Source organism: Centroberyx affinis, unplaced genomic scaffold (assembly GCF_046629955.1).
Source record: "Centroberyx affinis isolate AG114_WGS23_722 - 3 ecotype Tasmania unplaced genomic scaffold, CSIRO-AGI_Caff_v1 ptg003277l_1, whole genome shotgun sequence".
Taxonomy (NCBI): Eukaryota; Metazoa; Chordata; class Actinopteri; order Beryciformes; family Berycidae; genus Centroberyx; species Centroberyx affinis.
In genome coordinates this window covers 25,001-48,315 of record NW_027281294.1, presented here as the reverse complement: position 1 = coordinate 48,315, position 23,315 = coordinate 25,001, and the positions used below count along the sequence as shown (strand labels likewise).

Genomic DNA, 23,315 nt, shown 5'->3' with positions numbered 1-23,315 from the left:
GAAAATTCTGGGGGAATCTCTGAATACTTGAAATTCTTTGCAAAATTTATAGATACTGAATACCAGAAAATATTGGCTATCAGTAGCTTCAATGCAAAAAAACCCAAAACATATCGGTCGAACCCTAGTATCGTCACAGAGTCAGCTCTTTCAGGCATCCCATAATAATCAAAGAACGCTGTGTGTTAAACTACGGATCGGGACCAAACACAAACCTGGAAAACGTTTGTTTTCATGAGCCTGGGTTCTGGGGATCAGAGACAGAATTTTTGTTTCAGGTCCTCGGGTGAAAAAACACTGTCACACTCACTCACTCACACACACACACACACACACACACACACACACACCATTATTCATTAATTCTTCCTCTGCCTCTTTCTCCTTCCTCTTCATCACTCAGGTCAAAGGTTAGACATCGTAGTCAGGCAGAAACTTCATTTTCTCTCTCTCAGACACACAAAAAAATCTTTCTTGCCATCCCTCCCTTGTCGTCTCTCGCTCTTGCACTCTCTCTCTCTCTGGGAGGTCAAAGGTCAGACGTCGTAGTCTGGCAGGGCGGAGTAGCTGATTCCACCGACCGACGGAGGGCTGGAGTGGAGGGGAAGAAGCCAGCAAAACACCGAACCTGGAGAGAGAGAGAAAGAAAGAGAAAGAAATTTGATTAACAAAGGGAACAATTAACAATCAATCTGCTGTATGTTCACAAATGTAATTGCTTAACTGAATTTGTGCACAACACACACACATGCGCGCTCACCTCTTCCGAAGACCTCCCGCAGCAGGGCGAGCTTTGGCTTGCGGGTGTGTGTGGGGTGATGGGGCAGCTGGGAGGAGGAGGAGGAAGAGGAGGAGGAGGAGGAGGAGGTTCTGTCCTTCATCATCAGCCTGTTCCTCATCTGCTCAATGGGAGTCTCGTCTGTTATTATAGAGACCAACTGGAGCGAGAGAGACAGAGAGACAGAGAGACAGAGAGAGAGACTTCAATCAATCATTATAGGCTGGAAAAACTCATTACCAATATTTTCCTTTAACATGGTATCTGCAATAGAAATAGAATTTAAATACAATTTAAGGAAAATGTGACAGTAAACAATACTTATGTGCTTGTTAAATATGAACAAATCACGCCCCTGTTTGTGTGTGTGTGTGTGTGTGTGTGTGTGTGTGTACCTGGTCGTAGAAGATGACCATGACAAACACGCCAAACAACACCGACTCCACCAAGAGAATGATGTAGTGAGCACTGAGAGAGAGAGAGAGAGAGAGAGAGAGAGAGAGAGAGAGAGAGAGAGAGAGAGAGAGAGAGAGAGAGAGAGAGAGAGAGAGAGAGTAAACAGCAGCCTCATCAGTAAGTTGAATCTGTAACCTCAGTGTTTTTCAAGCAGCAATTCACACAAATTATAATTCCATGTCTGCAATGTGATGTGAACCAAGTAAAAAAGTGCAGGCCGGTCACTGCGCTAACTGACCGGTAAATCACTGACTGAGTACCTGACTAGCTAGCAAAATAACTGACAAACTAAATGAATATGCAACTATCTACCTAGCTAACTGACAAACTAACCAATGGACTACCTACCTAAACGGCTAACTATCTGAATATCCAACTGACTAGCGAACAAGCTAACTGATGGACTACCTAACCAGCTAACTAGCTGACTGAAAATCCAACTGACTAGCTAACTATCTGAATATCCAGCTGACTAACTAACTGGCAGACTACCTAGCTAACAAGCCAGCTAGCCAGCTGACTATCTGAATATCCAGCTATTTACCTAGCTAACTAACTGACAAACTAAATGACAACCTATCTACGTACCTACCAAACTGGCTAACTAGCTGACTATATGAATATCCAACTATCTACCTAGCTAACTAACTGAAAAACTAACCTACTCGTCTACCTATGTACCTACCTAACCAGATACCTAACTATCTGAAAATCCAACTATCTAGCTAACTAACTAGCTAACTGAAAAACTGACTACCTACCTAGCTAACAAGGTAACTAAATGATTAACTATCTGAATCCAACTGATTAACTAGCTAACTGACAAACTGACAGACCTAACTAATTAACTATGTGATAAACAAACTATCTGATTAATTAGCTAACTAACTGATAAACTAATCAAATAACTGACTAATTAGCTAACTGACTACCTGACAAACCAACTGACTGACCTGGAAGTGGACGTAGCTGCTGTCCTAGCTCCTACGGTCATTACTGCTGTCCAAAGTCCCATCTCTGATGCTGTTTCTACCTGGATTTGAATCGTGAGTGCTGTCCTTGTTTCTGTGGACGTTGGCGCTGATCTCTCCACTGCTTTTGCCACTCTCTGCCTCATCTGTATTTCTTATGCCACTGTCCATGTTACTGTGCATTCCACTCTTTGTGCCGGCCAAGGTGTCTTCCGTTTCTTTCCTAATACGGTTACCTTGGAAGTTTTTCCTTGCATGTTTCGAGGCTCTAAGGCTGATGGCGCCGGGTACATTATGTAGAATAGGTAGGCTGTTATGTCTTGCTAAAACTTGCTATCGTATGTCTTGTGCTTTGTGCTGCTTCCTTGTGTTTGTCTTACATCGTTCTCTTCTACGATTGATTGTTGATCAGTTAGATCTAGTTAGGCTCTTTCTCTGGTGTCATGCTTGTGATAAAGGGCTATAGAAATAAATAAGAAATAAATGAACTTGAACTATCTAAAGAACTAACTGAGTGACTAAATAGATGACTGGCCAATTGCCCAAATTACTATCTAAATCAATTTATAGTGGTAAACCAATATTTCTCCACATCCTTTTAGATCTATCACTCAGTTTTACACTTTTGACTAAAGGCTAAATCGTTAATTACATGAGGTCTGTACATAATGCTAGTCATGAGCGAATAGGGCAATTTTTTCCTCACACTATCAGGTGTTTGCTGGGCGTCTCCTCTCCTTCTTTCTCGGCGTCGCCCTCTCTCTCGCTGCGTATTCGCCACACCCAGGCCGACACCACCAGCACCATGGAGTACAGGCTGGCCATGCCTACAGATGGAGGAACAGGGATAGGGAAGTGGTTGTGATACCGTTAGTGTTAGTTTCAGTATCATTTGTGACAGCAGTGATAGTGCCAGTAGTGGTACTGGGTTCCAACACTTTAAAATGTGTTTTGCAACAACTGGCAAACGTAAAATCATCATTTAAAATTACATTTTTTCCAAAGTTTCCTGGAAAACAAATCCATAACTAGTAGTAGCAGCAATAGTAAAAGTAGTGTTGGCAGTAGTATTAGTTGTGTACTCACCGGTGTAGAAGAGAAACTGGATGAAATACTTCTGGTTCAGCTCCCCGACACAGTTGTTGATCCTAAAACAAACACACACACACACACACACACATTACAAATTTAGCGTAGCTGCTTAGTGGTTTGATGATGAGGAAAGAGTGAATAGGAAAGTGGATGACAAGAGGGGAGAGAAAAGAAAGAAAGAAAAGAAAAAGGAAAAGAAAAGGGGGAGACAGGGTGATGGTAAGAAGGAGGGAGAGAGAGAGATGGTGTGGTCAAAAATCGGTGTGACAAAATCAAAGGAGAGCAGAGAAAAGAGAGGGATGGAAAAACAGAGGGATGAGGGTAAGTAGTGAGAAGACATAATGGTGAGAAACAGAGAACAGGAAAGAAGGGAAAACGGAGAGAGTGGGCTGGTTTGGACTGACCAGGGACAGTGATGGTCCATGCGGCGTATACACCTCTGACAGACCCTGCAGTGATGCGCTCTGGGAGGCCTGTAGGTTTCACACCGACTGCACACCGTCCAGCCTTCACAACCCTGGAGGCAGTAAACAGAAAGCTAAAAATACAAGTCCTGAATCCACAGTCATCTTCTACTGTCTTCACAGCATTAAAAGGTCCAGTGCAATGAGGACTGCATTTCTCAATTTCGTGGTATAATGTAAAAAAAGGACCTGTTAATGTAAAGTTACCCAAACTATTATAACTGTCAGTACTGTGGAAATTTGACTAACACCGTTTGAAAAACAGATTTAGAATCCCAACCTATTTCCCGGTGTAAATGATGTCACCTAGACAGGGGTTTTAATGAATGCTCTGATTGGTCGACAGTATGCAGAGTTAATGAGGTGTCCCACGGTCTGTCAGACAGTAGCCAGCCAGCTACTTTGGCTAAACTAGCCAAAATGTCCATGCCTCCATATTTGCTGGGTGTTGAAGTTCCAACTCTGGATATTTTTAAGATTGAAATACAGGCTTTGTACCACCTAACCATGAAAAACTGAAAAAAAACATGAAGCTGTCTGTGTTAGAAATCAACATCAAACTTCTCCTGACTGACTCTCACTGCACTGGATCTTTAAGCTCCAGGTTGTTGTGGCTGCAGCAGGGAACCAGCTGCTCCACTTGTGACTCGAACTTCAACAGCGCTATATTCCCGACAGCACCTGAAGGCAGCATAATGCCACAGACGCAATACGCTTCACGACACTACCCGGCAAGCGTGTGATGGACGGAGGAGGCCGAGTCCAAACCCCGCGGGTTTACGTGACGTGCTGGAGCAACGTCAACCCAAACAAGCAGGAAACTCTCACAATATACTGTATTATGGCAGAGAAAAACATCATATTAAAACAGCTGTGCAGAAAGAGAGAAAAGGTCCTGAGTTCACAAAACGATGCAGGTAGCAGCTATGATCGTGAAATTTCCTGTTTCCCATGTGAAAACGACATTTTCACCTGTTATCTGCCTCTTTGCATGTGAAATTAGGTTTTCACATGTGAAACAAATACTGTCACATGATCTAATGGCAGGTGAAAGCATGTAGGAAAAAAAAACGTTCACATACAGTACCGTGCAAAAGTCTTAGGCATATGTCAAAGATATCCATAAAGCGAAGATGCTTTCAAAACTAATGAAATGAAAAGTTTCTGAATATCAAAAATCTACAATAAACAGCAGTCTACTGGCACACTAATGCAGAAAACAAATAAACATCTAAGACTTCTAAGAAATGTATATAAAAAATCTAGGGTGCCTAAGACTTTTGCACAGTACTGTATGTCACACTAGACATTTTCACATCTGAACTAAAAACTGTCACACTTGATGTCAAAATACATGAAAAATATTGTTCACACATAAAAACAAGCATGTATCCAAAAAGCACTGGATACATGGGTTTTGAATTCACATGTGGGTTTTTCCACATGTGACTTTTTTGGGGTTAATCGCCTGGATAAATAAAAAGAAAAGAAAACCCTGACTGACACACACAACCTGTTTTACAATTTCACAGGAACACATCACTCACAGGAACGTCACTGAACTAATTACGCCGAGTGCAACGCTCATACGCAAAACAGCATCACGGACACAATTCTTCACAACACCGTCATTTAAAAACACACCAAGCAGCTCAGCCGTTGTGCTCATAAATTACATACTAACAAGCCCTGAAGCAGCCATAAACACAGTCACACAGTCATAAATACAGAGTCTCTCAGCCATAAATGCAGAGTTCACAATAAGTGCGGCTTCTCTCTGATGCTCTGCACCATATTATTATTTTTTTTTTGGCATTTAGCTTTCAGCCAGAGCAAAGTACAATGAGGGAGCAGGTGGAGAGATCAGCGTCTTGCTCAAAGACATGCAGACGATATCGAACCTGTGATGTTTCTGTTACGGGCCACGTACTGTGATCCTACGGATACTTTGGCCCTCTGAAAATTCCACTTCTGAAGGAAAAACCTGTTGATTTTCCCATTTACGTTCACATGTTTTTCACATCTTCATCGTGTTATTATTAGTGGTTTGGCTCGATCACGACACATAATTAGATTGCGATATGTAGATTTTTTGCTGATTATTGCGACGGCACGTTCTGCATATATTCCATTGTTGAAAATGACTATGCAAACATTTAGGTGTTAGTTTGATTAAAATGGAGACTTGATTTGTTGCCAGGGAATCCCTCAGTCCCTGAAATTAACTTTGTATCTCACCTGCTGAGAGCTGGAAAGCTAAAAAAAAGAGAAGTGAGGAGTTCACATTCACACTGCAAGTGAAACTCACCCTCTCACTCATGCGTGACGACTGGGACCGCAGGTCTGAGAAGTCTATGGCCGTCTCAGGAAGAGGCACCATACCTGGACACACACACACACACACACACACACACACACACAGAGTTAAAAAGTATATAAACACATTTTACATGATGGATTAAGCGTACTTTTCCCTTTTTTGGTACTTTTTCCTAAGCATTTTTCCCTCATGACTCATTTAACTGAATAGTAAATGGACACACACACACACACACACACTTACCAGGGTCTGAGAAGACAGCTTTGGAGTGGCAGGCCAGCAGCAGCAGCAGAATCAGGTTAAACACTGATCCATGTAGAGTACACCACACACTGTCAGAGAGAAGAGAACAGGACTTTTTTTTTTTTACAAATAAATAGCATATTCATTTCCGTGAACAAATATGATTTCACCTTCCTGATTTCATTTATTTTTCTTCTATTTGCTTGATGAAGGAATTACTCTACAGACCAGTAATCCCTTAAAATACCCTTACATTTACATTAATTGATGCACAATACCCTTAAAATGAGTTAAGAGAGGGAGACCCCATCAAACACCTCTTAATGTTTGACTGCTTACTTTCTAATTTAATGTAGAGACAGGAACTTTCCATTAATAACTCATTAATAACCCTGTAAACCATGTACAAAAGGCATAAAAAAAAATCTCTTAATATTTATTGTCTCCATGAACTAACCCATGAATAAATCTCTTAAAAACCCATTATACTAACCTTAGTTTTTTTAAAAGCTATGTTATTTTTAATGGATAATTAATGTTTATGTAATAGAGAATTAAGGACATTTCGGGGATAAAATTAAGGGGTTTGGTTTCATAAGCTCAACAAAAAGAAACACAGATGGGGGTGTGAATCACAAACGCAGCGAGAAACCAGACAAAAATCACACATAACATTAACTAATGCTACCTTGAGATAGACAGACACAACATTATTATGAATTAAATAATTGAAGGAGCTAGCAACATGGTGAAAACCACATCTAGCTTATTAATTGAAACCAAAAAGATGCACTGTTTGGTTTGGTGGATCCAAAGCACAGCTGGTAAACAAACAAAAACAATACATTTCCTCTAGCTCTTTAACTAATTTACCCAATTTGTCCACAGGGATCATTAAAGCTTCATCTGATCTATAGGTGGATACAGCTAAAATATATGTTGTATTGGGAAAAACAAGCTGATACAGAGCCAGCAAAGAGACTTATATGATGTTAGGTACAACACTATCAATGTTCTGGTAGCTTATAGCTAAATGTCAACTCTATTGTACACTACAGTAAGGAAATATACAGGCTAAGAAGACAGTGAAAACTACATGAATAGAAAACTACACATATCTAACGCTGACTAAGCCCCACAAATCATTATCTGTATCAAATTTGTCCACTTTCTCCACAGGGATCATTAAAGTTTTATTCTAATCTAACATGGGCACAGCTAGAATCTGTGCTGTTATGGGAAAAACAAGTAAAATATGAGATGTTAGCTACTAAATGCGAATGTTATTTCTCATTAGTAACGAATTTAAGAGGCTGGGAACACACTGAAAACTATGAATGGCAACAAAAGAGCTAGTAAACAAACTAAATCTACACATATCTTGTCTTGACAAAGTGAAAAAGTATTATGTAATCAAATTTACTCAATTTAGGTTTCATCTAATCTAATATGGGTACTACTATTTATGAGTAAAACAAGTTCATATAGAGCCAGTAGAGTCACACATGTGATGTCAGTTCATATTAAGTACAGCATGATCACTGTTCATGCAGTTTATGGTTAAATGTCAACGCTATTTCTCAAAAGTAAGGAAATAAATAGGCTGGAAACACACTGAAAACTACACCTATGGCTGATCATAAGCTAGTAAACAAACAAAAACTACACATATCTTATGTTAACGAACCGCGAAAATTTAAGCTAATCTAACGAGGGTACAGCTAAAATGTATTTAAATGTATATACCTTAATACGAGAAAAACAAGCTGACACAAGCTGAGCCAGAAAACTAAAATATATGTCAGCTAACGTTAGGTATAACATGATCAATGTCTGCGTCGCTTACAGCTAAATGTCAACACTGTTTCTCGTTAGCAAAGAATTACAGATTGTCAGCAACAGAAAACTACACTTGTGTTTACGAATAGCAACCAAAGAGCGTCATTGTTTTGGCATGGATTAAAAAAAATAGCTAGTAAACAAACGAAAACTACGTGTATCTTGTGTTGCCCACTTACAAAAGCGTTATTAACATCAGCCCAAATGTATTTCAATACGCGTGATTATTGAAAAAACAAGTTCATACAGGGCTAGCAAAGAAAAATACGTTATATTAGCTAGCTTAACCGGCTAGCTGTCATCCCCATCCAGTATGAAATGAATGGAGCTCGCGCTGAGCCACTGACGCCATGTCGTTTCTTTACGGTTTAAACTTGACAGAAACAGAAAGCACTGACCTTCCCGAGTAGGCGGGAATGAGGACATACTGTATGACCACGTAGTCCGCATAAAACACGCTGAAATAAGTTAAAATTAAACAAATAAAGCCGCAGGGGTCTCGCCTACAGCGCAGCGACGCCATCTTCTGCCGGGCTCCGCCCCCCCTATCCCCCGCTTCCGCGTGACGTCGGGGAAAAGCTCGTGCTGCCTTCAGGTGCTGTCGGAAATAAGAAGGTTTTTGAATTGTATTTATTCATTTATTTATTTTTGCTTTATTTGTCTGCACCTTATTATTGATATTTTCAATTAAAAACAATGTGATTACCTCCCAACAAAGTGGAGAATACATTGGGAAAAGTTGGCATTTTCTATGATAGCAGAGATGCTGAAATGTGACATTTAGGGGGCGGAGAACATAGAAGTAGTGTCAACAATTAATGACAAAACGTATGTATTTAATGATGGAGAATCTATGGATTATTCTCCTTCCATATGGTTGTTTGTTTGTTTGTTCGTTCGATCTGACATATTTTTTACTGACTGACCCAGAGGCAACATCATGTTTACTGTTACCTTGTTTATTATTATATCACTGTTATCATGTGAAAACCTGACATGGTGATTTTCCTCTAGTAACTTCAACTGAAGGAAGGATTACATGGTATATATCTATGGGGTGAGAAAATTCAGTGACCCATTCAATCATTCAACCTTTATTTAGTTGTCAGAAGACACACAACAACAACAACAACAACGACAAAACAAATAAATAAAAGAACTTAAATGTGCGTCAAGTTGTATTCACGACTTCGAAGCTCAGAAGTCGGAGTTTATGAGTATCACCTGAAGGCAACATGAGGCTCAACTACCTTTGTTGATTCCTTCAATGATTCCTTGCACCTTTCCTTCCTAACTCCTTCCTTCCTTCGCCTGTTTTACTGCATTCACTACATGTATTTATCAAAAGAGGACAGACAGACAGACAGATAGATAGATAGATAGATAGATAAATAGATAGATAGATAGATAGACAGATAGATAGATAGATAGCACAGTGCGATGATAAAGACACGAGGTGGCGGTAGACTGCCGACTTGCAGAATTTACTCTCTCTTTCCTATACACACACACACACACACACACACACACACACACACACACACACACACACACACACACACACACACACACACAGTCGCTCCTCCCTTAAAGTAGGCAGTAACCAGCTCGTCATTCTGCTGCTGAACACTTTGTTGCTGCAGATACAGGACGTGTGCTTCTGGTTCTGAGGGCTTTCTCTCTCTCTCTCTCTTTTTTTTTCTGTATTCTGGTGTTTAGAAACAAAACCCCATTTTCTGTCGGATTTTTTTTCTCACGGCTTTGCTCGCAGGTAAACCGGAGCGGGAGTGCGGAGAAGAGTGAGAGAGAGAGAGGAGAAGAAGAGAAGAGACAGAGGAGAAGAGAGAGAAAGTTGCAAAAGAAAGCTGAAAAACTGGAGGAGGAAAAGGGCGTTTAGACTTCGAAGTCACCATGGAAGTTCCTGGTATGCAGGTGAGTGGAAAGGTGGACGCTCGGCAGCAGGAAAGATTTCAGCCGGACTTGACTCTGTTTAGGCCTGAAGTTCAACCTCTTCTGCCCCATTTATCAGCTCTATAGAGTCTGTACCGTGGGACTGACAGGCCTTTAACCCTGCTATTAGGAAACATTTAGTGTTGTTTTATCATTTCACACTTGAACCTCAACAACGACACTTTTCATTCTGTCGCCCTGCCTCGTTCTCCACACCCAACCTCACCAAAAGTCACTGTAATATTCATACAGGAACTTATTATGTCTGTGTCACTGTGTTAAGTTTCTATAGGGACTTAATAGTGAGTCTGTCGTGTTCTACAGTGAGTTTATAGTGACTTTATGGTGTTTTTTTTAAAAGTCTATAATGTTCATATTAGGACATTCGTGTGTCTGTATTCTTATAATATACCTATAGTGACGTACAGTGTGTCTGTGCTACTCAATTGTGAGTTTTACAGTGGCCTTATGGTATTTTTTTTTATTTCTTATGACATCACTATAATATTCATATTATATTCCTTATAGTGTCTGTGTCAGTATAATATTCCAGTGTGTCTATAGTTCTCAATAGTGCTCTTATAGTATTCATATAATATTCCTATAAGGACATTTGGGTTTGTATCGGTATAATATTACTTGCAGTGTGTCTGTGCTGATCCATAATGAGTTTACAGTATATCTTATCTTCTTAACAGTGTTTCTTATCTCCTATATGGTGTTCCTGTAATATTCTTATAGTAGGGCTGGGCGATATTAATATTACAGTTTACCGCCTTTTAACGTGATATCAAATATCTGGTCAGATTTCTCAAAATTTCCAAAAATCATATGAGAAAGTCATGAAAAATACAGTTTTGGTTTAATACTTCCAGTTACCATACAGCTCAACATGATGAGCATCAACTGGATTATTTAGCACTTGTTATTTATCAATATCGGGAAAAAAAATCCAACTAATTATCACAATATTTATTTTTTTCTGTCCTGTTGAGCCTTATATACCTTATAGTGACTTATAGTGTGTGTGATACTCAGTAGTGAGTTTATATGTCTTAATTAATTAATATTATGTTCCTATAAGGACATTTGTGTGTCTGTATTCCTATAATATTCCTCTAGTAAAGCAGGCGATAATTCAATATTATTGTTTGGAATCATATGGTGATGATTTGGTGATTTTGGGATATCGTGACACACAATTCTGCTGTCTGAACTGATGATAACAAGCAAACTTTATTTAAAAAATGAGGTATGAAACATTTTAAGGAATATTATTTGATAAATTTCAGTTTGATGTCACACCTAACATTACCATTCTCTTCAATGGGATGAACATTCATTTGATTATTTAACATGATTTTGCATGTGAGTCATATCGTGATATACATATAGCAATATTGAAAACAATCCTTTTTAATTATTGTGATTATTGATTTCAACCATATCGCCCAGCTCTATCCTATAGTGACTTACAGAGTCAATAGTGAGTTTACATGTATGGTATTAATATAATATTCCTATAAGGACATGTGTGTGTCTGTATTCTTATAATATTCTTATAATATTCCTATGGTGCCTTACAGTGTGTCTGTGGTACCAAATAGTGAGTTTACAGTGACATTATTTGACCTCCTATGGTATTACTAAAGGATTTTCTGCAGTATAGCTTGTTTCACCTATAGTCTCTGCATGGTGTTTGTATCGTATCCCTCTAAAGTCCATTCCAGGATGATTAGACAGGTGTGTAAAGTGAGTCCAGGTGTGTTTAACCCTCCATTAGCCCTGCGCTCCCCTGCCTGGTTGGAGGCTGTCAGGTGTGTCTATACCTGTGGGACTGCCAGTCAGCCTCCTCACGCTGCCGGGAGCCTGCTCTGCCTGCTCTGTGTGTCCCAGGTGGGCGGTGCCAAGAGACCGGTTATCACAACACACACACACACACACACACACACCTGACGCCTGACAGAGCCAAAACGGCAGCCACTGTACGGCAAAGGCTGAGGGTCAATTCATGAATGAGCTCATCGATTCTAATTCAGCTGAGGAACTGGAATTAGAATTTGAAAAAAAACAACAGGGAACAGAATTGGAATTGAATTGGAATTTCAGTTAATTCAATGAATTATATCCATATATCTGAGATTAGGGCTGCAACTAACGATTATTTTCATTGTCGATTATTTTCTCGATTAATCGATTAGTTGTTCGGTCTATAAAATGTCAGAAAATGGTGAAAAATGTGGATCAGTGTTTCCCAAAGCCCAAGAAGACGTCCTCAAATGTCTTGTTTTGTCCACAACCCAAAGATATTCAGTTTACTGCCATAGAGGAGTAAAGAAACCAGAAAATATTCACATTTAAGAAGCTGGAATCAGAGAATTTTGACTTAATTTTTCTTAAAAAATGACTCAAACCGATTAATCAATTACCAAAATAGTTGGAGATTAATTTAGTAGTTGACAACTAATCGATTAATCGTTGCAGCTCTATCTATGAGATCCCACAGAGTGTTATATATCATCAATACTGAATATCATAAAATGTTAAAGGAAACTTCCAGCTGGTTTTTGATGCAGAACACGTAATCATAATAATCCATACATTATGATTGAATGTTTCTGATTTGTCGAACTGCCTTTTATTTTGTTATTATCGAGCCAAAATCTCTTAGAAGTGGAATTTCATGGAATTTAATGGGATTCAGTTCTGTCTCCTGTCGTTCCGATTCAGTTTCCTCACAGCTGGGAGACTTTCACATTCGAGAGTCTCAGTTCAGTTCATCTCTTGCTGTATAAGGAGTGAAACCGGTGGGTGAAATGACGTTCCGGTGCTCATTTCCAGTGTTGGGCGTGTCGACAGCAGGGAGTGTCCTCCTCTCCTGCCCATTGGCATTTTTACAACTGCACCTTTTTCCAGTTCTCACAGTCAGACATCGCGACATAATCACAGGCTGTCACACTGAAACTTGAAAGGGACTCCTACTGTAGGTGTGTGTAGGTGTGTGTGTGTGTGTGTGTTTGTACATCAGGGTGAGAAATGCAACCAGCAGCCAACTGCTCGTAAGTTCTGGCTGTGGTGTGCAAGTCAGAGGGCGATCACACCTACGGTTTGTTTTCTTTGGTCCGAACCATAGCGGAAAAGTTGACTTTGTTTTTTTTGTTTTTTTTAGACTCACACTGTCTGATTACAAGTGAACCACAGCTTGTAAACAAAAGTCACATGACTCACAAGCCGCTCCTTTATTGGACAGAGTTTCGGTGACTTGTCAATCCTGCAGGTTAGAGATTTTGGCAAAACAAATCTGATTCCAGTCTCTGTAACTTTGCTCTCTTCTTCTGTGGTGTTCGTACCAGTTAAGAACACATGAAGAATATGAGCATCAGTCCAGATTTCGTGTTGTTCTGCTAAGCTTTCCTTCTGGCTATAAGATGTCAACATCCGTCTCCTTCAACCCATAATCCCTTGTGTTTCGGGGTGGTTTCCTGTAGTTGGTTGGATTGCGTTCTCTCTCATAACGAACCGCACCGCAGTTCTCTTGTTGGAGAACTGAGACTCTCGGTTGTTTGGTCCCGCCAGAGTTCAGACGGCGAACCGAACTGAAGAAGGAAACGGCTCCAGAGATCAAACAAACCGCTCCAAACCGGCTTGCTGTGAACACATCCTCAATTTACTCTACCAGCCGCTTTGGCAGCTAACCAACTCCTCATTTGGAGCTGCTATCCTGAGCTAAAAACCTAGTCGGCTGGTAGAAAAGGGGAATTGGTTTTGAGAATTGTTTGTACACGCACCTGTATGTGAACCAGCCACTCTGACAGGTGACCGTCCATCAGCTGGACGTTCTGTTGTTATTGAAAAGGTGACTGGTAAAGTACTGGTTAACTTCAGAATCCACCAGTACACTGACTAAAATAGTTATTTTCCTTGTAGAAAGCTGAGATACTCGCTTTAAGATGGAAAACCTCCAGTGAGAAGAAAGTAAACTCTTGGGCTGCGTGTACAATGTCCCAGGAAATTGAAAAAGCCTTTATTGTCATGGCTTGGAGCCAACGTGTTTCGAACCATAAGGTCTTCATCAGGGCAAGAAGATTTATGTTTAATTTCCTTCCTTTGGGTCAGCTGTTTGAGGAAGTAAACAACTGAATCAGCTGACATGTGATCAGCTCTGGTATTGGTTGTGTTCATTTCTGTTTTGTAGCTTTGATGTTGGAATGAAAACAGTCGGGCTGATCCCAGTACAGGGAATCCTCCTGCCATGGTTACAGAATGTCCACACTGTTGTTGTCGAGGAAACCGATTCTTTCATTGTTAAGTCATCAAACATAACAAGCAATTGATATCTCTTTTTTTTGCCACTGATAGTGATGTCACAGTTATAGTGATCTTATTCAGCGTTTAGACCTTTTTATTGATAGAGGTGCATTGTTGGTAGATGTAAACACACACACACACACACACACACAGGCCTGGTCAAATCCAACAATGTTCAAAAGTCTTCTTAATTCAATTGGAGAAGAGTAAACAGACACAGTGAGGTGATACAGCAGGCAATTCTTTAGGCAACTCTCACAGCAACAAAGTGAGACACAGCATCATTCAAATGTCTTAAACGTCATTGAGACAAATCTATTCAAATGTTTCTTGGCAACAAGATAATCCTGAGTCATTAAAGCAACAAGGCTGAGGCAACTCTTTGTGTGGTGTTGCCCAAAAAAGGTTGCCTTGAGTTCCATTGCCATCAGAGCCTTTTACTTAACCAACTAACTGAAAATTTCATTAGATGGATTCTGAAATGAACAGATGCAATGATACAGAATGAAAGATTTGGTCATTTTCATCATTTTGTTGTTCTTAGTAATGCTGATGCTTTTATTGTTGTTCTGTGTAGCTAAACGGCACAAAACACTGTCAGGGTTACTGGTTCAGTTCCCCTGAGGTCACCCATGCAAAGATGTTGCCATTCATGGTACTGTAAGGCACTTTGGGTAAAAGCATTCACCAAATAGCTTGTGTTATGTTATTGTTGTTATCATGGTGCTATCTGTTGCACAGACCAAAAAGTTGTACTCCCAAAAAGTCAGCTTTTCAGTTTTTTGGGATACTCACTTGCTTGGTCAACTTTATTGATGAGAACATGGACGCCAGAATCACCCCAGTAGATCTTTGGCTCCAATGCTCCATGCTAACACTTTAGCATAGGCTACCCTATGTTGAGTGATAGTAGGCTCCATGCTAACACTTTAGCATACACTATGTTGAGTGATAGAAGGCTCCATGCTAACACTTTAGCATACACTATGTTGAGTGATAGTAGGCTCCATGCTAACACTTTAGCATACACTATGTTGAGTGACAATAGACTCCATGCTAACACTTTAGCATACACTATGTTGAGTGACAGTAGACTCCATGCTAACACTTTAGCATACACTATGTTGAGTGACAATAGACTCCATGCTAACACTTTAGCATACACTATGTTGAGTGATAGAAGGCTCCATGCTAACACTTTAGCATACACTATGTTGAGTGACAGTAGACTCCATGCTAACACTTTAGCATACACTATGTTGAGTGATCTTGAAAGTGAGAAAATGACTTATAGAAGCTCTAAAGGTAAATGGTAAGGAATCTAAAATGATTTCCAGCCATGTGATTAAAAAATAACTATTATTAGTAATAATACTATAATAGTACTAATTATTTTTTTAAACATCTGTCCCTGTTTCTAAGAAAGCAGACCATTTTTAAACCAGTGTACAATGTGTTTAGAAAGGGTTTAATGAGGTTAGGAAAGTTACCCGGCACGCAAGAGAAGACATCACGCTTGGGTTTGGGTTAAAAAATGGGAAAAGTTAAAGAGTGGTAAGATTTTCACATGATAGCGTCCTACAAAGGTCATTGTTGGGAATGCTGTGTTTGTACTTCGTCCTCCAGCAGCTGTAACCTTTGACCTCCAACACACACATACACACACACACACAGAGCTTTCTTGTCACGATATTTGGACACCACTTGTTAGTAAAAACATAGATCCCTCTTTTTCTCTCTCTCACTCACACACACACACACACACACACACACACACACACACACACACACACACACACACACACAAAAAGTTTCCATAGACTTATCCAAGTTTTCCTAGGCAGCAGAATGTTTGCATGTTTGACAGACCAGGCAGAGTTCAACGACCTCTCTCTCTCTCTCTCGCTCTCTCTCTCTCCCCCCCCATATAGCTTCGAGTCACATGTATATCTTATCACTCATATAGCCTTATCACCATTTAACCTACAGCTGTAAAAATCAGTGTGTTCACTCACTATTGTTAGTTCAAAAGACGCTCAGCTCTACTATACTATATTTTGTCATGAAGCTGTTCTGAGCGTCTGTATTATATGAATCTTTTGTCGATTTCTCTCTCTCTCTCTCTCTCTCTCTCTCTCTCTCTCTCTCTCTCTCTCTCTCTCTCTCTCTCTCTCTCTCTTAATTCAATTCACTTCAAAGACCCTTTGTTGGTATTGCTGTCAAAAATAACAATATTGCGATTATGGTTCCTGTTGAGAAATGGAACTGGAGGTTTTCTAGAAGCCGTGCTCCATGTTCTAGTGTTGCGCATAATATTTACAATTGTCACCTTGCCTAAAATTCACCCCCATGAACATAAATTGTTGTAAAAACTAGTTTATTTACACACAGATTGAGTTTGCTGTAGATTTCACCAGAAACTCCTGTGGTCTGTTTATCTGTTTCACTGCTACAATGAGAGAATAGTCAATCTGCAAGTTCCTTGTTTTTTGTTATTAATTTACTTTTTATTTTGATTTTTGGTGACATGTTTAGTGCATGTTGTAGCTGTCAGTATTGTACAGAATTGTCTCAGTATCAGAACGTCTGTCAAGTTTCTACAGAAAAACAGCTGGTTGTCTAAACTTACAGTTTGTCTGTTTCTGACTGAACTGATCAGTTCATCACTGATCAATCTGATTGATTTAGTGTTTAGATAATGTCAGCTTGTTAGCTAGCTAACCAACCATAGTATCTGGTCAGCTAACCATCACTGTCTTGTTGTTAACATATCTGATTAGCACACTAGCTAACGTAGCTAGTAGCAGCTAGTGTTAGCATGTTTACATTAACATCAGTGTGTTTGCTGGCTAGTTAGCTAGCTAACAGTTTGTTCAGGTTAACTGAGCTGACTCTTCTCAAGCTACAACTCAGAGTGTTTTGGAGTAGAGACTAGGGCTAAAGACAAGACAGTTTTCACTTTTACATTTAACATTACTGGACTGACCAACACCCACAATAATAAGCTTTTTAACTAGCTCACTTTTTCGAGTCTTTGTTCTATATTTAGCATTTGCACACAGTTCCAGTGTATTTCCATGTTTGCACCAGATGTGGTTGCTGGGAGATTTGCGACACAAATCTCTTTGAAAGTCGCCAACATTATTTAAACATTCGTTTGACATTGTGGCTCCAGCTAAACATTAACTTCAAACACCTTTTTAACTCAGGAAAGGTGTTTGTTTGCTTTTGTGTATCTGTAATTCGTCTTGAATCCACAAGGAAATGCCCGTAACTGATAAGCTAAAATTAAATTTCCCAGACTGTCGGTTTAAACATTAATTTCAACAGACTTGTAGTCAAACATTAACTTGAATTATCTTTTTTTAATCTGTCAAAGATGGTGCTTTGATATTTCTGCTTCTGTTTGTCCCATTCATCAAGGATTTCTGTGTATAAATGCTATAAATTTGTCTACATAAACACAATTCCCAGTATGGTCTGTAACGATTGTCTGAACCTTGAATATTTAACTTCCTTCCTTGTTTCCTCCATGGCTCTTTCAGCATGGTGACACAGAGGTCAAAGTGCACTGCTGAATGTTTATATAAGCCCCTTGCATGTATAACCTGTTATTTTCTTTATCTTTCTTTCTCCGTGTTTTATCAGTTATCATTCTGTGTGCAGACAAAGTCTATAGGCACACAAGTCATAAGGCACATAAATGCTAGTAGTATGTGTATTTTACTTGTGTATATTATATGAACAAATTAAGAGTGTTTTACGCTATTTTACGGTGAGAGCCAAGTCCAAGCTCTTCCCTTCCTTAGGGGAAACCCCATTGGCCGTTATCACATTATTACATCATAATTGATATCTAAATAACGGGGTTCCACCACACTTCGTCACTGGTCGAAGGTGAATCAACGAGCACGTCATTATGATTGCCCTGGATATCACACACACATTTTCAAAGCGTACAATAAAAAAATAATAGATTAAGGGATATTTTTAGCTCTTTTACCATCAATCTGCCCTGTTTATTGTCTCTGTCTTTATCTTGCACTAACTCTGACACACACACACACACACACACACACACTAACACACATACACACCCTCCTTTGACTCTCTCCCATACTTTGTTCTCTCTCTTCTCTATACTTTCCTGCTCTCTCTCTCTCTCCCTCCCTCTCTCTCTCTCTCTCTCTCTCTCTCTCTCTCTCGCTACCAAGCTAAAAGTATCATTAGACAGTAACCACTGTGTTTGCTGACTGGGTGTGGCTGCACTGTGGGTACAGTGTGTGTGTGTGTGTGTGTGTTCCAACTGTTCCTTTTTTTAAATTCAATGGTGAAATCAAACCAACGGCATGAGAATATCATATGCTTGTGTGGGTTTGTGTTTCCAAATTATACTTGATGTTACATAAAAAATGTGTCTGTGTGTCGTCGTCTGTGTGTGTGTGTGTGTGTGTGTGTGTGTGTGTGTGTGTGTGTGTGTGTGTGTTGTTCTAACTTGCATAACGAGTGCTTGCTGAGGCAACGATGGCAGCGCTACAAACACTGTTTCCTCTTTATAGTTCAGAATGACAGGGAGTGGAGCTGCAATGCTGCAATTATAGACAAGAACTCTGTGTGTGTGTGTGTGTGTGTGTATGGTACTTCTTTCCCTGTGCTTATTCATAAAACTCAATGGTAATAGAACTCTATTGCAGTGCATGAAATCTGCAGCTTAGAATTTGAGTTTATTCATAAATTTACTCCCTATTGACAGCCAAAGAAAAAAACATGTTAAAACATGTTAATTAAAGTGGTAATCCTCGAGTGCCTTGCATTTTTATTCAGTCTCCATCTTTGTCCCTCAGCCTCACTGTGGTGTTTCTGCTCTGCACTTCCCAGAGATCACCTGTCAATCAAACAGTGTGGGCGGAGCTTGGATTTCCTCTTGATGCAGTTTGAGTTTCTCTCTTCTTTGTCTGTTCAGCCATGGTGGCTATCGCTGCTCATGCTAACTACCCAGTTCTTCTTCTGCTGTTGATTCCAAACAAACCAGAAACATAAAACGCATCACTTCCTGTGCAGCAGGGGATTTTTTCCCAGGAAAGAGCAGGCAGCGATAGAGAGGAGCTAGAAGGAGTGTGCACGGTACTTTGCTGGTTAAGAAACGAGTAAAATATAAACTTTACTGTCATCCAGAACTTATCCCGCAAAGTATCGTGCGCACTCCTTCTCTCTTGCAGGTTTTGGTATTTTGCTGAAGGACTTTTATTCTGAAGGGCTGCGTGAACTGTGTGTGCAGCAGCATAGAAACGTCATCAGCAAGCTAGCATTAGCTTTAGCTTCCAGCTCTAGAAAGCTGCGTTTTGGGTACTTTTTTGGTACCTTCAACATGATAATAAAGACCAAGGAGGAAGGCTGAAAGTTTGAGCCACGGAGCAGCTGTTTGGAAACCAAAATGAAGGGTTGGTAGGTCATTTTGTGTAGAAGTTTTTGGGATGCTAATAATAGCACGTACAAATCAACGCCTTCTAGCGTCACTTTGCGGCTAAGTACTGATGTGACCGCACAAGCAGGAACGATAAAGATCCATCTGGCAGGGAGCGTCACACATTTGTTCACATAAGTTTGATTTCAATTCTACTATACTGCCACCGTTAGCATGATGTTATGGGGCCGCCACCATACAGTCTTCTTATTCACAAACATGAATTACTGGGTCAGTCTAAACATGACGCAGTATACTGTAAATGATTAAAAACACAAAGAAGTAAAATTGACTCGGTAATTCACGGTTATGAATAACGAAACACTCTGTGGTGAAGATCTGAGTGTCACACTAACCTGCTGGTGATGAGGGTCAGAGGTTAGGAAATGAGTGTAAATTAATGGAAAGCCCACAAATATGAGAACCAGTGTGTGTGTGTGTGTGTGTGTGTGTGGTAGAGCAGCTGTGTGTGTTCAGTTCCTGTTATCTTTAACTGTCATGCTGGTTTCCTTCTGCGTTTTATGCCTTAGTGTGTGTGTGTGTGTGTGTGTGTGGTTCAGTGGTGACAACATGGCTGTCATGTTGCAAGGCCTTGGCAGTGAGGAAGTAAGTGTCAAAGTGTCTGGAAATGTAATGTAAACAGTCGTCAGTTCTCTATAATTTCTGGTTTTGCCCACGTATTATTATTGTTATTATTTAACCACTTTTTCTTTGGAATGTGTTTCCCTTTGTTTTTATGCCTTTTTGTAAAGCACTTTGTAAATTCTGCTTATAGATAAGTGCTACATAAATAACCTGGTGCAATATTCTCTCAATATACTGTATGTACCATAGACACACTAAGTCTGTTTCTATAGCGATTGAATGTTAGTTCCTATAATACTATCTTTCGCTCGCTAGAATGTAAACAACAATTTAAAAATGTCATTACAAAGTGACAATAATATAATTTGGATGGAGAGCTTGTGAAACTGTGATGGTCAAGCATCTCATTTGTGATTACTACAGCACAATAACATGGAGCTGATGTCACCATTCATTTTTCTGACCCACCATACGTATGGTCACATTTTTGTATTGCGATATATTGAATTTTGTTTGTCTCTGGTTTCGATTGCTCTGCAGCCTGGTTTGTCTTCTCAGCCTATAAATGAATATAAATATACTGTATAGGCTGATGTGACCTGTTATCGAGTCAGGAGTTCAGTTTCCTGATAGAAGCCACAAACCGAAACGACAGACACCACGCCTTGTCAGAGCCAGGCTGCTCGCAGCTTATCACACATTATGTGTTTGTTTTATTAGTGACATTTTTTTATTACATAGTTTCAGTGCAATCAGTCAGGCTCCAACAGAGACCTTGTGCATAGTGTATAAAATAAGAGACATATTTCCAAAAAAATATCTTGAATTGTTTGTATATGCTACTTATACTTATATACTAACTATACTAATAAACAGATATAATTTTTTTTATTTTTTTTATATACTTTAAATACTACTTATACACTACTTTATTTTTATAAATACTAATTCTAAAAGAGACACATTTCCTAAAATATATTCTTCTTGTTGTGTTATGTTTAATGTTTATGTGACTAAAGGAAGGCAAATTCCTTGTCTGTGCAAATTTACTTTGCCAATAAAACACTTTTTGATTATTATTTACTAATTTTGGCTCGTCTCTCCTCTCCTCTTCAGAGTTCTCATATTGATCCAGAGGAGTTGTTCACCAAGTTGGATCGGATTGGGAAGGGATCCTTTGGAGAGGTGTGTGTGTGTGTGTGTGTGTGTGTGAAATGTTGTAATGTTCTTGTAGGTTTTTAACTTCTCATATTTCATTTTTTGTGATCATATCTGGTTGATTGACAGTGTCAACTTTCGAAATATTTTGAGTGTCATGTATGAAAGAGAAAAACACATTTCCATTGAAGTTTTGTGTAACCTACTCTTTTCTCTTGTCTTTTCTCATCTTTTCTCTCCTCTCCCCCCCCTCCAGGTCTTTAAAGGTATTGATAACCGGACTCAGAGTGTTGTTGCCATCAAGACCATCGACCTGGAGGAGGCTGAGGACGAGATCGAGGACATCCAGCAGGAGATCACAGTGCTGAGTCAGTGTGACAGTCCCTACATCACCAAGTACTACGGCTCCTATCTGAAGGTCAGAGGCGTGTGTGTGAGTGTGTGTGTGTGAGAGAGAGAGAGAGAGAGTGAGAGAATTTGCTTTTACTATTCTACAAATGTCCCCACAAGAACAGAACGCCTGACAAAGTGGTAACTTGTGAGGACGAGTTCACTAAACCTTAAGGAAAGTTGTATCCATGTTTTCATTTATTAAAGGAGCTACATGTATCATTTTAGCATCATTAAGTCATTACCATGTTTCATGGTAGACACTTAATTCAGGAAGCAACGGGGCTCATGGGAAATGTAGTCTTAATGTGGAGAAACACTAGAAATAACAATACTACTGGTGTGAGGTAGAGGAGAACAATCGTCTTGGCCATGGTTTCATTAGGTTACGGCATATTGATGTTTAAAATGCTTCATGTAACAGCTTTTAATTCAAGTGTTCATAGAAACAGACTGATACTTTAATTTTATTTGTATGTAAACTTTCTTTCAAACACTGGAACACTAATACTGTCTCTCTCTCTCAGGGCAGTAAACTATGGATCATCATGGAGTATCTTGGTGGAGGTTCAGCGCTGGACTTGGTGAGTGTTACAGCAGCGATTCAATAGGATTTATTTATCTAACTGAATCGAACTAACTTTATCAAGTCTGAGTCATAAATGCGGAGCTTGTACTACACTGAACAAAAATATAAACGCAACACTTTTGTTTTTGCTGCCATTTTTCATGAGTTGAAATAAAAGATCGAAGACTTTTTCTATGCACGCAAAAGGCTTATTTCTCTCAAATTTTGTTCACAAATTTGTTTAAATCCGTGTTAGTGAGCAACTGCACATTTTAGAGTGGCCTTTTATTGTGAGCAGCCCAAGGCACACCTGTGCAATAATCATGCTGTTTAATCAGCTTCTTGATATGCCACACCTGTCAGGTGGATGGATTATCTTGGCAAAGGAGAAGTGCTCACTAACACGGATTTAAACAAATTTGTGAACAAAATTTGAGAGAAATAAGCCTTTTGTGTGCATAGGAAAAGTCTGAGATCTTTTATTTCAACTCATGAAAAATAGGAGCGAGAACAAAAGTGTTGCGTTTATATTTTTGTTCAGTAGATAACAGAAGATCAACTGTATTGATCCCTGAGGGAAACTGGGGGGTGTATAGAGAATTATTTTTTTAGTATTGAAGATGGTGTGTCTTTATGATCCATAGAGTTTCTGCTTTCCAAAAAGTACCTCTTGCTGTAATGATCATTGACATATTTACAGAAGTTTGCAGCATACAAATTTACACATTT

At 39.5% G+C, this 23,315-nt stretch overlaps 2 protein-coding genes across 2 annotated transcripts in view; one reads left to right on the top strand and one right to left on the bottom strand.

Moving 5' to 3' along the window:
- Nucleotides 1-403: 403 nt before the first annotated feature.
- Nucleotides 404-8,691, bottom strand: LOC139660346 (palmitoyltransferase ZDHHC3). Its single transcript, XM_071538456.1, has 9 exons — nucleotides 8,562-8,691; nucleotides 6,325-6,413; nucleotides 6,070-6,143; nucleotides 3,702-3,814; nucleotides 3,292-3,353; nucleotides 2,912-3,032; nucleotides 1,174-1,246; nucleotides 761-938; nucleotides 404-628 (listed from the first exon to the last, which is right to left on the bottom strand). Exons 1-9 carry the CDS (start codon nucleotides 8,684-8,686, stop codon nucleotides 537-539), a joined length of 927 nt encoding a protein of 308 aa, XP_071394557.1. The 5' UTR covers nucleotides 8,687-8,691; the 3' UTR covers nucleotides 404-536.
- A 1,121-nt stretch (nucleotides 8,692-9,812) lies between these two features.
- stk26 (serine/threonine protein kinase 26) overlaps nucleotides 9,813-23,315 on the top strand; it is a 24,889-nt gene continuing 11,386 nt past the window's right edge. The window contains exons 1-4 of the mRNA XM_071538451.1: nucleotides 9,813-10,095; nucleotides 21,587-21,655; nucleotides 21,885-22,046; nucleotides 22,546-22,602. Of these exons, the coding sequence (XP_071394552.1) occupies nucleotides 10,075-10,095; nucleotides 21,587-21,655; nucleotides 21,885-22,046; nucleotides 22,546-22,602 (309 nt within the window). The 5' untranslated portion in view covers nucleotides 9,813-10,074. The remainder of the gene's footprint in view (nucleotides 10,096-21,586; nucleotides 21,656-21,884; nucleotides 22,047-22,545; nucleotides 22,603-23,315) is intronic.

Excerpts from the sequence above, each read along its gene's own strand:
- LOC139660346 (XM_071538456.1), bottom strand. The coding sequence starts at position 8,686 with ATGGCGTCGCTGCGCTGTAGGCGAGACCCCTGCGGCTTTATTTGTTTA. Across the intron at positions 3,815-6,069 it reads CGTCACGCATGAGTGAGAGG|GGTTGTGAAGGCTGGACGGT; the intron begins GTGAGTTTCACT and ends TACTGCCTCCAG. Across the intron at positions 3,354-3,701 it reads ATGGACCATCACTGTCCCTG|GATCAACAACTGTGTCGGGG; the intron begins GTCAGTCCAAAC and ends TGTTTGTTTTAG.